This window comes from Garra rufa, chromosome 19 (assembly GCF_049309525.1).
Source record: "Garra rufa chromosome 19, GarRuf1.0, whole genome shotgun sequence".
Lineage (NCBI taxonomy): Eukaryota > Metazoa > Chordata > Actinopteri > Cypriniformes > Cyprinidae > Garra > Garra rufa.
The window spans coordinates 18,307,013-18,319,902 of NC_133379.1; the positions used below are offsets into that span (position 1 = coordinate 18,307,013).

General features: G+C 33.4%; 1 protein-coding gene across 1 annotated transcript in view; it reads right to left on the reverse strand.

Moving 5' to 3' along the window:
• Positions 1 to 409: 409 nt before the first annotated feature.
• The window catches only part of LOC141293014 (uncharacterized), a 31,822-nt gene continuing 19,341 nt past the window's right edge, over positions 410 to 12,890 (reverse strand). Inside the window, exons 7-8 of the mRNA XM_073825061.1 lie at positions 7,195 to 7,426; positions 410 to 1,373 (exon numbers count right to left, since the gene is read on the reverse strand). Of these exons, the coding sequence (XP_073681162.1) occupies positions 1,156 to 1,373; positions 7,195 to 7,426 (450 nt within the window). The 3' untranslated portion in view covers positions 410 to 1,155. The remainder of the gene's footprint in view (positions 1,374 to 7,194; positions 7,427 to 12,890) is intronic.

A 12,890-nucleotide genomic window follows, 5' to 3' on the forward strand; every position in this document is an offset into this window, starting at 1 on the left:
ATATTTACAATCTACACGTCTCATAAGCCCCGTCAGCTCTTTCATGCATGATGCATGGTAATTTATTGCACGAAAGCCGTTGTATATTCTGATTAGATGTGCGTTGAAGAGGATATGAAATGTTCCTGGCTACACGACTTGACCTCAGATGACTCGAGCAAATGCTCGTCATAAGCACATGTTGAACATAAACACAGCCTGAAGCCTGTCAAGGCACTGAGGATAAAATTGTAACCAGAAGCAGAAGGAGGTTTGATCATTTTATTACAGAGGCAATATCCCACACTTATCCTGAATTTGTGGACAGGACATTCAAGCCTTACACAGAGCAATTATATAAACTCTTCCAGATCACAACATGTAAAAAAAAAAAAAAAAAAAAAAAAAAAAAAAACAGAATTAAGTGCAAGCAAATGTGACCGTGAGAAAACAAAATACAAGAAAGTGACTGCTGCCCTACTGACCTGATTACCAAAAATGGAAAGTTTTTAATATAATACAAGACCTGCAACCTCAAAGTAAAGGTATGGCTGAGATTTTTGGCACAGTTGGTCATTCCACAGTGTCAGTTCCAAAATGCAACTCTGTCAGTGGAATTTTCTAATAATTTTAGTGAATGAGTAAATACTGTGTAAAATGTTTAATCCAGCAATCTTAACTGCTATAAGGAAATTATTTACAGTAAATATGGATATTATATTGCCCACTCTGTCTTCTAGATATTGTAAGAAAGAAGCAAAAACAGACAAACGGGATGACTAACTTTGGTTTAGTATGATTTGGTTTTGTTTGGAGTTCACTCAATCTCACACTCAATCTGTGATTAAGATTTCATGTGACCCTTTAAAACAGAAACGCACTTGTAAACAGTGCAGTTTATTGATACAGCCAGGTCAACAGTACTGCTGAAAGTTTGAGCGAATAGCAATATGACTGATGTTTCATTCCTGCTGAAAAGTTTTACAAACCACTCAAACCATGTAAAAAAAATCTAAATAATAACGAAAAACATCAATATTGCAAAAAAGCGTTACTTTACGACACTTTGGCAACTAAACATTCAAGTTCCTGAGAGAGGCTAAGCACCCACACCCTTCTAAAGAAGGCCCCTGGCTGGACGTCCTGATTGTGGCGCAGGGGTTGGTCCCTTGTTGATTACCTGAGAGAGGGTGAGGGGCGGAGCCTCAAGTGGCTAGGCTTTTCCGGGATTGGAGGTTTGTTGCCACGGGGCGGTGTTTGGGACTCACTGGACACGCTGAAGGTTTTCATGAGCTGAGCAACGCGTCCCCGTCCCAAACTGCTCTCCTCAGCGACCTCGGACCCCACATCGACAGAAAACGCCCGTTTAGAGGCGGCAACCACTCGGAAATCACCTGCAAAGGCAGAGAGAGCGATGAGACTGGGACTTATGACCTTCAAGGTCTGTTTTAATAGGTGACAACTTCAAAACATTCTCACACTTCATCTCTCGTCTTATGCCCTTTCCCTCACTCAATTTTTCATTTCTTCTCTTCGCACTCTCTTCTTTTCTTTTCTTCCCTCCCGCCCCTTTTCAGTGTCTCTGGCTCTTTTTTCCTGGGCTGCAGACTGCCAGACCGGAGGTCGTCGGCGCAGGAAGTAGAGCAGGGACGCAGCTGGGTGTAGTTGGTGTGTGTGTGTGTGTTTGTGTACACGGTTATGGGTGCGTAAGAGTGTGCGTATGTGTGCGGTTATACTGTGTGTGTGTGTGTGTGTAATTGAGAGATGGAGGGATGGAAGATGAGGAGAGGAGGGCCGCAGGGATGGCGGCGAAGAGCAGACAGACGCTGCTCAGACACCAGAAGGCTTGAGGAGCTGCTTATTTTTAGCCACGTCCCCAGGGGACACAGATGTGTGAGTGCGTTGGCTCTCTTTCGCTCGCTCTCACAAACACATATACCCTTTCTCCTTTACACACATAAACTATGACACACATTTCACCCCCGCGCAAACTCTTTCTCCTCAAAACACACCCTCACACACCCTGGTCAAAGACACAAAGCCACATGTGGCTGTGTCAGTGGAAATGTCCAAGTACTGAATCACAAAATATTGGCTTAAAAGTAGAATTAGTCACTTTTAGATCTTGTTTTAAAGAGCTTTCTCTTCATCTCATGAAAACAACTAGTATTTGAGAAAACAGGTTAAAAATGTAAAATAAATAATGAAAAAATAAAATAAAATAAATAATAATAATAATAAAAGACAGTACATAAATATTTATAGAAATGCCACCTAAAACAACTATTTCTTAACAATATTTAGAATGCTTATTCAATAATACAATGCAAACAAACTCATAATGGTCCTTAAATAAATAAACAAGTAAATAAATAAATATGAACAAAATATTAAACAATATAATCTCAAAAATAATGTTGTATGTTTATTATTAAATAAATAATTATTTTACAAAATCCTAAATATTATATAATGATTTAAAAAAAAAATGATTAAAAATTATATATTTCTTTACAGTAATAAGAATGTTTATTTAGTAATACAATGCAAACAAACTCTTAATGGTCCTATAAATAAAGAACAATAAGCTAATCTTATACAAAACCTTAAATAACAATGACCTAAAAAATGATACATGTAAAATTGTTTATTAATAAATAAATAAATAAATAAATAAATAAATAAATAAAACAAAATCTTAAATAAAAACAAAAATAAAATGATCTTAAAAGATAATTTTTTTTTTTACAATAGTTTATTATCAAATAAATGAACAACTCTCATACAAAATCTTGAATTTTATTATTTAACGATCTAAAAAAAATTAATATTTATAATTGTTCATTAATAAATACATAAATATATATTTTCTATAAATTACATTATGTTTATTATATTATGTGTTAAATACAGTACAACAAATATTTATATAAATGCCACTTAAGCATTCTTATTACTGTAAAGTAGTTTTATTTAATACAATGCAAACAAACTCTTAAAGGTTCCTAAAAAAATAAAAAAAATAAATAAGAACGAAATAAAATCTTATACAACATATATAATGATCTAAATAATATAATGACTTATTTTTAATAAACGATTCTTGCACGAAATCCTAAAAAAAATCCTCAAAGTATGATACATGTATAATTGTTAAATAAATAAAAGAAAGAAAAAAAGAAAATCTTAAATAATATAATGATCTCAAAAATACAATTTATAGTTGTTTATTATTAAAGAAACAATTCTTATACAAAATCTTAAATATTATTATATAATGATCTAAGTATGATTTATTTTTAATAAACAATTCTTGCACGAAATCCTAAAAAAATATAATATCCTCAAAAAGTATAACAATACATGTATAATTGTTTATTAAGAAAAAAGAAAAAAAGAGAAAATCTTAAATATGATCTCAAAAATACAATTTACAGTTGTTTATTATTAAATAAACAATTCTTATACAAAATCTTAAATATTATTATATAATGATCTCAAAAAAGGGCTAATTTATAATTGTTTATTAATAATTATTAATAAATTAATAATTATTAATTTCTCAATTCGGGGTGGAATATGACCCCGAATTGTGATGCATTTCCTGAGAATCACTTATTTAAGTCACTTGCTTCTCAAGTCCTGCCCTATCATCTTCTATCTGCCCTCCCTCCCTTTCTTTCCCTCTCTCTCTGGCTCTCCCTCGTTCCCTCGCTCCCTCCCTCCCCGTGGCCCCTGACCTGTGGTTCCTGTGTTAATGTCCTCTCGCCGCACTGCGTGGGCCTGCCACTGATTGTCTCACTGTGTTGTGTGGTCGCCACGGAAACCCTGGATAGGCTCCAGCGACTGAGGCGGACACACATGCGTGCGCGGTGCTCTTACGCATACACACTCACAGAGTCACACTCGTGATCTAAAGCTGTTTGTTCCACCGCATTTTCCACGCCCCACTAGTAGTCCGTTCCGTGTCCTACAAACGCACGCATGTGTGTGTGTTTGCGTGCCTGTCCGTGACTATGTTCACACACACACACACACACACACACACACGAATGCGCTTCCCGCTGTTAGCTGACACCAGCGCAACGACTACGCCTCTCTCCCTCATCGCTCGCCGCTGTTTGCCGTTTTCCATCCTCCCATAACCTCCCCGAACCTGAGACGCTTTCACAGAGCTGTCACATCAAAAAAAAAAAAAAAAAAAGCTGAAACCAAACTCTCAGACCAGGCCAGCCAAAACTGCCCCCGCCGGCCTCACCGTGCAATCACTTGTGACAAAGCCTGTAAGCACCTGATCGCAACGGCAAAACCGCTCTCTGTTTGGCCCGCCAATAACTGCTGTGCGTGTCTGTGAAAGCGAGAACGCATTCGACGGGATGTTTCCAATTTCACAGTCACCATATGCAGACAGAACAGATGAGCCGCACTGACAGGCTGTGCTGCTAAAAAGCACGCTATCTCTTTAAATGCCCCCACCTCTGAGAACGAAAGAGGGTGGGTGGGGGGGGGGGGTTAGAAGTGGGGCAGAGGGCAGAATTCCGGAGCGGCACGTCTGTGCGCTGAGCCAGGCTGCGGGGGGGTCACGGCTGCCAGGGGGAGGTGGGGAGGGGGGCTGAGCGGAGCGGAGCGGAGGCTGGGGGCCCTGTCACTTATCAGCTCCGGCCGAGCGTCGCCCAGGGCCAGAGTCGGGAAGCAGCGCTGGAATGTGTGTCCTTCCCTCTGAAGGTGAAGAGAAGGGACGCACACACACACACACACACACACACACACACACACACACACACACACACACACACACACACACACACACACACACACACGTGCATGCAGAGACGAGGCGAGCAGCTGTGGGAAGCTGTTGCTTCACGCACATGCCAGGATAACCGTACACGCTATTCGCACACATTCCTGTGACTTACGCGCTCTTGATCCCACTACAAAGTTAACCGCTCACACACATTAAACATTCCCATGTAGTTATCCTCTTATCCAAGTCTTTTTAAACTGAATTTTTTTTTCACAAGCAATGAGAAGAAGAGTATGTAGTTGGGATGATCATATATTATATTCTAGATCAAAAAGTGCTTGTTTTACCTTACCTGGCCTAGGTAATGTGAGGCGTTTGGGAGAGTTTATAGGTTGCGTTTCATTTATGTGTCCAGCAGGGGGCGTCTATAGAAACTGCCAAGGTGTAGTTCTTAATAATACACACTGGATGGCGTAATTTGAGCTTTTTGAGTGAGTCATAACATCTGTTGAAGTGATTCACACCACCAGGATAATGTTTGGAACAAATGGTCATTAAAAACCACTCAGGAGATGATCAGGATATCTTTTTGAAATTAACTAGAAGAGATTTCAAACAAGGAAATCGGCCATTTTTCAGAGACGTTTGACAATTTCTAGCTTTAAACCTTGTTATTTGTGTTGTTACAAAATGCTAGATCATTAAGCCTTCAGTAACCTCCAGTTCACCTTTTTAAAGAATTCTTATATTGTGAAGGCTGACAAGAAATGTCTGACTCATAAAATAAGAAAAAAAATTATATACACTAACAGTCAAAAGTTTTTGAACAGTTAAGATTTGTAATGTTTCTTCTGCTCATCAAGCCTGCATTAATTTAATCCAAAATACAGCAAAAACTGTAAAATTATTAAATATTTTTCACTATTTAAAATAAGTTTTCTATTTGTATTTATTTTAAAATGTAATTTATTCCTGTGATCAAACCTACATTCAGTATAATTTCTCCAGTCTTCAGTGTCACATGATCATTGAGAAATCATTTTAATATACTGATTTGCTGTTCAAGAAACATTATTATTATCCAAAGTTCAGCATTTTTCTGAAATAAAAATGTTTGTGTAATATTATGCACTATACCATTTAAAAGCTTGGAGTTAGTATCATTTTTTTCTGTTTTTAGGAAATTGATACTTTTATTCAGCAAGGATGCTTTAAATTGATCAAAAGTGATGATAAAGACATTTATAAATGTAACGAAAGATTTCTATTTCAGATAAATACTTTTTCTGAACTTTCTATTCGTCAAAGAAACCTGAAAAAAAAAAAATCTACTCGGCTGATTTCAACATAATAATAATAATAATAATAATAATAATAATAATAATAATAATAATGTTTTTTGAGCAGCAAATCTGAATTTTAGAATGATATCTAAAGGATCGTGTGACTGGAGTAATGATGCTAAAAATTCAGCTTTGAAAAATCACAAGAATAAATAACATTTTAAAATATATTCAAATAGAAAAAACTGTTATTTTAAATAGTAAAAATAATCCAAAATTTTCGTGTTTTTGCTGTACTTTGGATCTAATAAATGCAGGCTTGGTGAGCAGAAGACTTATTTATAAAACATAAACCTTACTGGTTAAAAACTTTTGACTGGTAATGTATATTATATATAACATTAATATATTTTTTAACAAGAAAATATGACCTAGCATGAAAATCAACCTTTAGAGTAAGGGGCAATTATGAGAATTCCTTCCAATTCTCATTACTATAAAGCATCATGCTGACATTTCACTTCTACTGTTCTGAAATGAAGACTGCATTACAGTAAAACAAGTTATACTATGAGTTATGAGGCTATATAGCACAATAATACTCTACAATTTATAAGGAGAGAAAAAAAAAAAAAAGTACAACATTACATTTTGCATAAAAATGAGGCCTAGTATTCAAATAAAATACAATTCCTTTTAATTCTGATTACTGTAATGCATCCTGGCTTTGCACTTATACTCTTAATATTTTCATTTATTTATATTAAAAAGTAATATAAAGTCATTTTATTTTTTTTAGGTGAAATATGACCTTGACATTTTCTTGAGAGGTTCTGTTGAGAATCACTGAAATTAAATAATTTTTTTTTTTTGGCAACTTTTAACTCTCTTTAACTGTATCAAAACAAACTGCACTGAATAAAATGAAATGTCTGACTGTAAAAGTCATGGGAACCCAGCTTTACAACGAGTGTGATGCCAGCGTCAAATCAAAGCATTCATGCTCAGATTAGCAAAAGAAAGATCAGCATGAATTTTCCCTGACTAAGGAATTATACATTCTTTGTATATAAAAAAAATACATAAATAAAATTCACACACACACACACACACACACACACACACACACACACACACACACACACACACTGAGACTGGAAGGATACATAAACACCAGACTCTCACCTCTGTTGATCTGTGGTTTGGGGGTGTCTTGGGGATGGAGTCTGGAGGTGTCAGGCAGCTGATTGGTCGTCCTGTCCTCGGTGTCCGTATAGCCAGGTCTGCTGAGAGCCGAGGGTGTCAGGAGGCAAGATCTCGAGTGGGCCCGATAGCAAATTGAGGACAAGAGTGCTGAGTCATCCTCTGAGTGTCCTGACTCAGCCTCCTCTTTGGACTCCTGAGGCTGATGGGATACCTGCCATAGAAACAAATAAACCATTTATAAAAGAAGTACAAGTTGGACTGGGTATCCGGCTACGGTTTAAAACAGAGCACTATGTTACTGTCCTAAAACATCCCATAGGGGAAAGGGGGAATAAACCCACAGATGATATCTTGTTAATGTCTTGATTATTTCTCACAGACTGCACAAAATTAAATATAGAGCAAATGGGAACATCAGCTAAAATCTCACGCTTCTCAGATTGTCTCCTGAGAAATAGACCACAGCTATTTGACATGTCTCCTCTAATGTTTAAGATGTTCTCAGTAAAGTCACAAACTGTAAGCTGTGAGCAGAAATTTCACTATGAACTCAAATATCACGTTCTTCTCAGACCAAAGTACTTGGCCTATGGCATTCACATTAGGTCAACAAGCATCTCAGTGGAGGAATAACTACGACCTTAGGAGGAATATTAAATATAATACATTTCAGTTTTTCAAATCTTCTGGGCCGTGTCTCCCTGAACAGTAACATTTTCCCCTGTAACCTTTAAGACTATTTAAGACAACACCAAACAACTGTTATTTGTTAGGATAATGTCAAGATGTTTGGATTATATATAAAATAAAACAGCCTCAATAAAACAATAAAAAGAGCCTAAAATACAATAAAGCAGCTTAAAAAAACTAAAATCAAACAGCTTAAAACAAAATAATACAGCTAACAATAAAATAACCTAAAATAAGAGCTTAAAATAAAACATAGTAGCCTAAAAATTACCTAAAATAAGAGCCTAAAACAAAAAATAAAATAGTCTAAGACACAATAAAATACAGTTGCCTAAATAAAAAAGTCTAAAAAATTAAATGAAATAAAATATAGTACCATAAAATACAAAATAAAATAGTCTAAGACAAAACATAGTAGTCTAAATGAAAAAGTAGTCTATTAAAAAAATTGTCTATTATAAAAAATAAGTAGTCTATTCAAAAAATAAAACTATTAAATAACAAAAAATAAAATATAGTTGCATAAAATAAACTAAAATAAAACGGCTTACAAAAAGTAACCTAAAAATTACCTAAAATAAGAGCCTAAAAAAAAGCTTAAAACACAAAATAAAAAATATAATAAATACAATACAGTAGCCTAAATAAAAAAAATAAGAGCCTAAAAATATAGTTGCATAAAAATAACCTTAAATAAAACAAAGCCTAAAATAACACATTAGCCTTAAATAAACCCCCCTAAAAACTTAAATAGCTTAAAATAAAATAGCACTTAAAAAAAAAAAAATAATAAATAAATCTTAAAAATAACTATAGCCTAAAATAACCTAAAGTAAAACCGCTTAAAATTGTTTATAATAAAATATAATTGCCTAAAAATAACCCAAAACAAAAAATAAATAAAATAGCTTAAAATGAAATGCAGCAGCATAAAAATGACAAAAAAATTAAATAGCCTTAAATACAAAATAAGAGCCTAAAACAAAATAAGTATATCCTAAAAAAAATACCCTAGAATAAAACAGCCTAAAATACAAAATAAAATAGTCTAAGAAAAAAATAAAATATGGTAGCATAAATAAAATACATAAAGTGTAAAAAATAGCTTAAAATAAAATGCAGTAGCCTAAACAAAAGCTAAAATAAAACAGTCCTAAAAATATAATAGCCTGAAATAAAACATAGTAGCTAAAATAAATACCTTAAAATAAGACTTAAAAAATAGGTTTAAAATAAAATATAGTAGCCTGGTAATCTAAAATAACCTAATGAAGCAGCTTAAAAAAAAAAAAAAAAAAAAAAAAAAAAAAAAAAGCCTAAAACCTACATAAATAGTAGCCTTATTAACAGCTTAAAAAAAAAAAAAAAAAAAAAAAAAAAAATAGCCTAATAACAAAATAAAACAAAACTGCTTAAACAAATAATAAAAAGTAAAAAAAATAGTAGCATAAAAATTGCAAAAATGAAATAGCCTAAAATACAAAATAAGTATATACTAAAAAAAATACCCTAGAATAAAACAGCCTAAAAATACAACATAAAATAGTCTAAGAAAAAAATAAAATATGGTAACATAAATAAAAAATAAATAAATAAAGTGTAAAAAATAGCTTAAAAAAAAAAAAATGTAGTCGCCTAAACAAAAGCTAAAATAAAACAGTCCTAAAAATATAATAGCCTGAAATAAAACATAGTAGGGCTGGACAATATATTGAACGATATTGTGAGGCGCGTTTAGTCAATGAAGCCGGTACTTTGATTAGTAGTAAATCTCTCTCTCTCTCTCTATATATATATATATATATATATATATATATATATATATAGTAGCATAAAAATAGCAAAAAATAAAAATAAAATAGCCTAAAATAAAACATAATAGCTTAAAAAATAGCCTGAAATAACATAGTAGTCTAGTAATGACCTACATAAATAGTAGCCTTATTAACAGCTTAAACAAAAAAGAAAATAGCCTAAAAACAAAATATAAAACAAAACTGCCTAAACAAATAAGTAAAAAAAGGTAGCAGCATAAAAATGACAAAAAATGAAATGGCCTAAAATACAAAATAAGAGCCTAAAACAAAATAAGTATATACTAAAAAAAATACCCTAGAATAAAGCAGCCTAAAATACAAAATAAAATAGTCTAAGAAAAAATAAAATATGGTAACAAATAAAAATAAATAAATAAAGTGTAAAAAAATAGCCTAAAATAAAATGTAGTAGCCTAAACAAAAGCTAAAATAAAACAGCTCTAAAAATATAATAGCCTGAAATAAAACACAGTAGTGAAAATAAATACCTTAAAATAAGATGGCTTAAAAAAAAAAAAAAAAAAGGTTTAAAATAAAATATAGTAGCCTGGTAATCTAAAATATCCTAATGAAGCAGCTTTAAAAAAAAAAAAAAAAAAAAAAAAAAAAAAAAAAATATAATAATAATAATAATAATAATAATAATAATAAATATATATATATATATATATATATATATATATATATATATATATATATATATATGGGCATTAAAATAGCAAAAATAAAAAATATAATAGCTTAAAAAAAAACAAATAAAACTGCTAAAAAATAGCCTGAAATAACATAGTAGCCTAGTAATGACCTACATAAATAGAACAAATATAAATAGAACAGCTTAGACAAAAAAAAACAAACAAAAAGCCTAAAAACAAAATATAAAACAAAACAGCCTAAACAAATAATAAAAAGTAAAAAAATATAGTAGCATAAAAATGGCAAAAATAAAATATCCTAAAATAAAATATAATAGCTTCAAAAATTACCGAAAATAAAACAGCTAAAAAAAAATACAATAAAATATAGTAGCCTAGTATTTACCTAAATAAATAGTAAAAAATTGTAAATAGTAAACAGCTTAAAAAAAAAAAAGAACGAAAGAAAGAAATAGCCTAAAAACAAAATATAAAACAAAACTGCCTTAAAATAAAAATAAATGCATCTGGAGCTGCCAAAGACAGCATATTTCCTGCCTGGACTATAAGGAGCACAGAGCGTGTTTAGTGTTTACACACACACACACACACACGATGGAAGAGAAACATGTAACGCGCAAGGACTTGCCCTGCCCAGGGGCTAGTGGATATTGAGGGATAAATCTGTGGTGGAAAGAGAGAGAAATGGAAAAAAGAGGGAAAGAGAGGTCCCTACCCAAACCCCAGGGGACAGTCCCACAATCCCATCCATCTGTGACTGACAGGCGCGCCGTCTCGCCCGCTTTAATTCCCTGATCAACTTTATCAACCATCTGCTCTTGAAGAACTCAGGGACCCAAATCAGCCCCTGGGCTCTCTCAGGTCCTCCTGCAGAGCACACACAGCCTGCCTGTCCTCATGCTCTCTGACACACAGGCCACACACTGACAGCAATGCTCCATTCTCTCCTTCAGCATTTCAAAATATGTTTTATATACCTCAATCAATTAGGCGTGGGAATGATTACAAGTTCTAAAAGAACTAGTTTTAGATTCATTTTCACACTCGTCTAACACTGTTTAAAGTGTGTCACGTTCAAAGTGTATGTTGTGTTCAGCTGTTGTGGGGTCAAGAGTCTGAAACAGGTGTGATCGGAGTGCCACAGAGCGACAGCTGAGGGTAAAAGGATCTCAAGATGAGAGCACAAGGACAGCTGCTCTGACCTCCAACCCCCCTCCTCCCGCAGCAGAGTGCCAGAAGAGACCACCGACATTCTGGAGAGGACATTCCTCTGCACAGACACCATGTTTACACTGCAAGCGGATGACACGACAAAATTAGAACGTGTTGGTGTCTGTGTAAATATGCTTAACCATTATTTTTGTAATATTATGTTTTTTTAATTAATTTTTAAAATCACTAATTATTATTAAAGGAGTAGGTCGCTTTCAAAACAAGAAATTACAGAAAATGTACTCACCCCTTGTCATCCAAGATGTTCATGTCTTTCTTTCTTCAGTCGTAAGGAAATTATGTTTTTTGAGGAAAACATTTTAGGATTTCTCTCCATATAATGGACTTCTATGGTGCCCTCAAGTTTGAACTTCCAAAATGCAGCTTCAAATGGCTCTAAACGATCCCAGCCGAGTAAAGAAGGGTTTTATCTAGCAAAAGATGGGTTATTTTCTAAAAATTACAATTTATATACTTTAACCTTAAATGCTCGTCTTGTCTAGCTATGTGTGTACTCTGTGTAGAGATTAAAAAGTGTATCAATTGTAAATGTTTTTAGAAAATAACCGATCGTTTCACTAGATAAGACCCTTCTTCCTCGGCTGGGATCATTTAGAGCCCTTTGAAGCTGCATTTAAACTGCATTTTGGAAGTTCAAACTCGGGGGCACCATAGAAGTCCATTATATGGAGAGAAATCCTGAAATATTTTCCTCAAAAAACAATTTTTTTACGACTGAAAAAAGAAAGACATGAACATCTTGGATGACAAGGGGGTAAGTACATTATCTGTACATTTTTGTTCTGAAAGTGAACTACTCTTTAATAGAAAATGTATTCAATTAAATAACTTATAAATAAAAACTATATTTCTAATGATAATTTCTTAATATTACTGCATAATAGTGTAGATTAAATTTCTTATTTAAGCTAAACCTTTCACGTTTCAAACTGTTTTATTTTAAAACGCATTTCCAGAAAAAAGGCAGACAGAGAGAATGGGACTGGGAAATCATCCTAATATGCTGATCTGCTCTGTGTTAAATGACAGTATCAATGAACAGAGGCTGTTGGATGGCGGGACTTTCCAGCGTCCTCTGGCGTAAATGAGATCTCTGTGGTCATCTAGTATATCACATCTGTCCAACGGGCCTGTGATTATGAAAAATGACTTGGAATTGTGAAGAGTTTCAATTCCATGTACTAAAAACTACCTGTTTCGATCCAAGATGAAAAATAGATTTATGGGAACATGAATACACAAGTTTGGTGTATTATAAATTAATAGTATGTGCATTAAT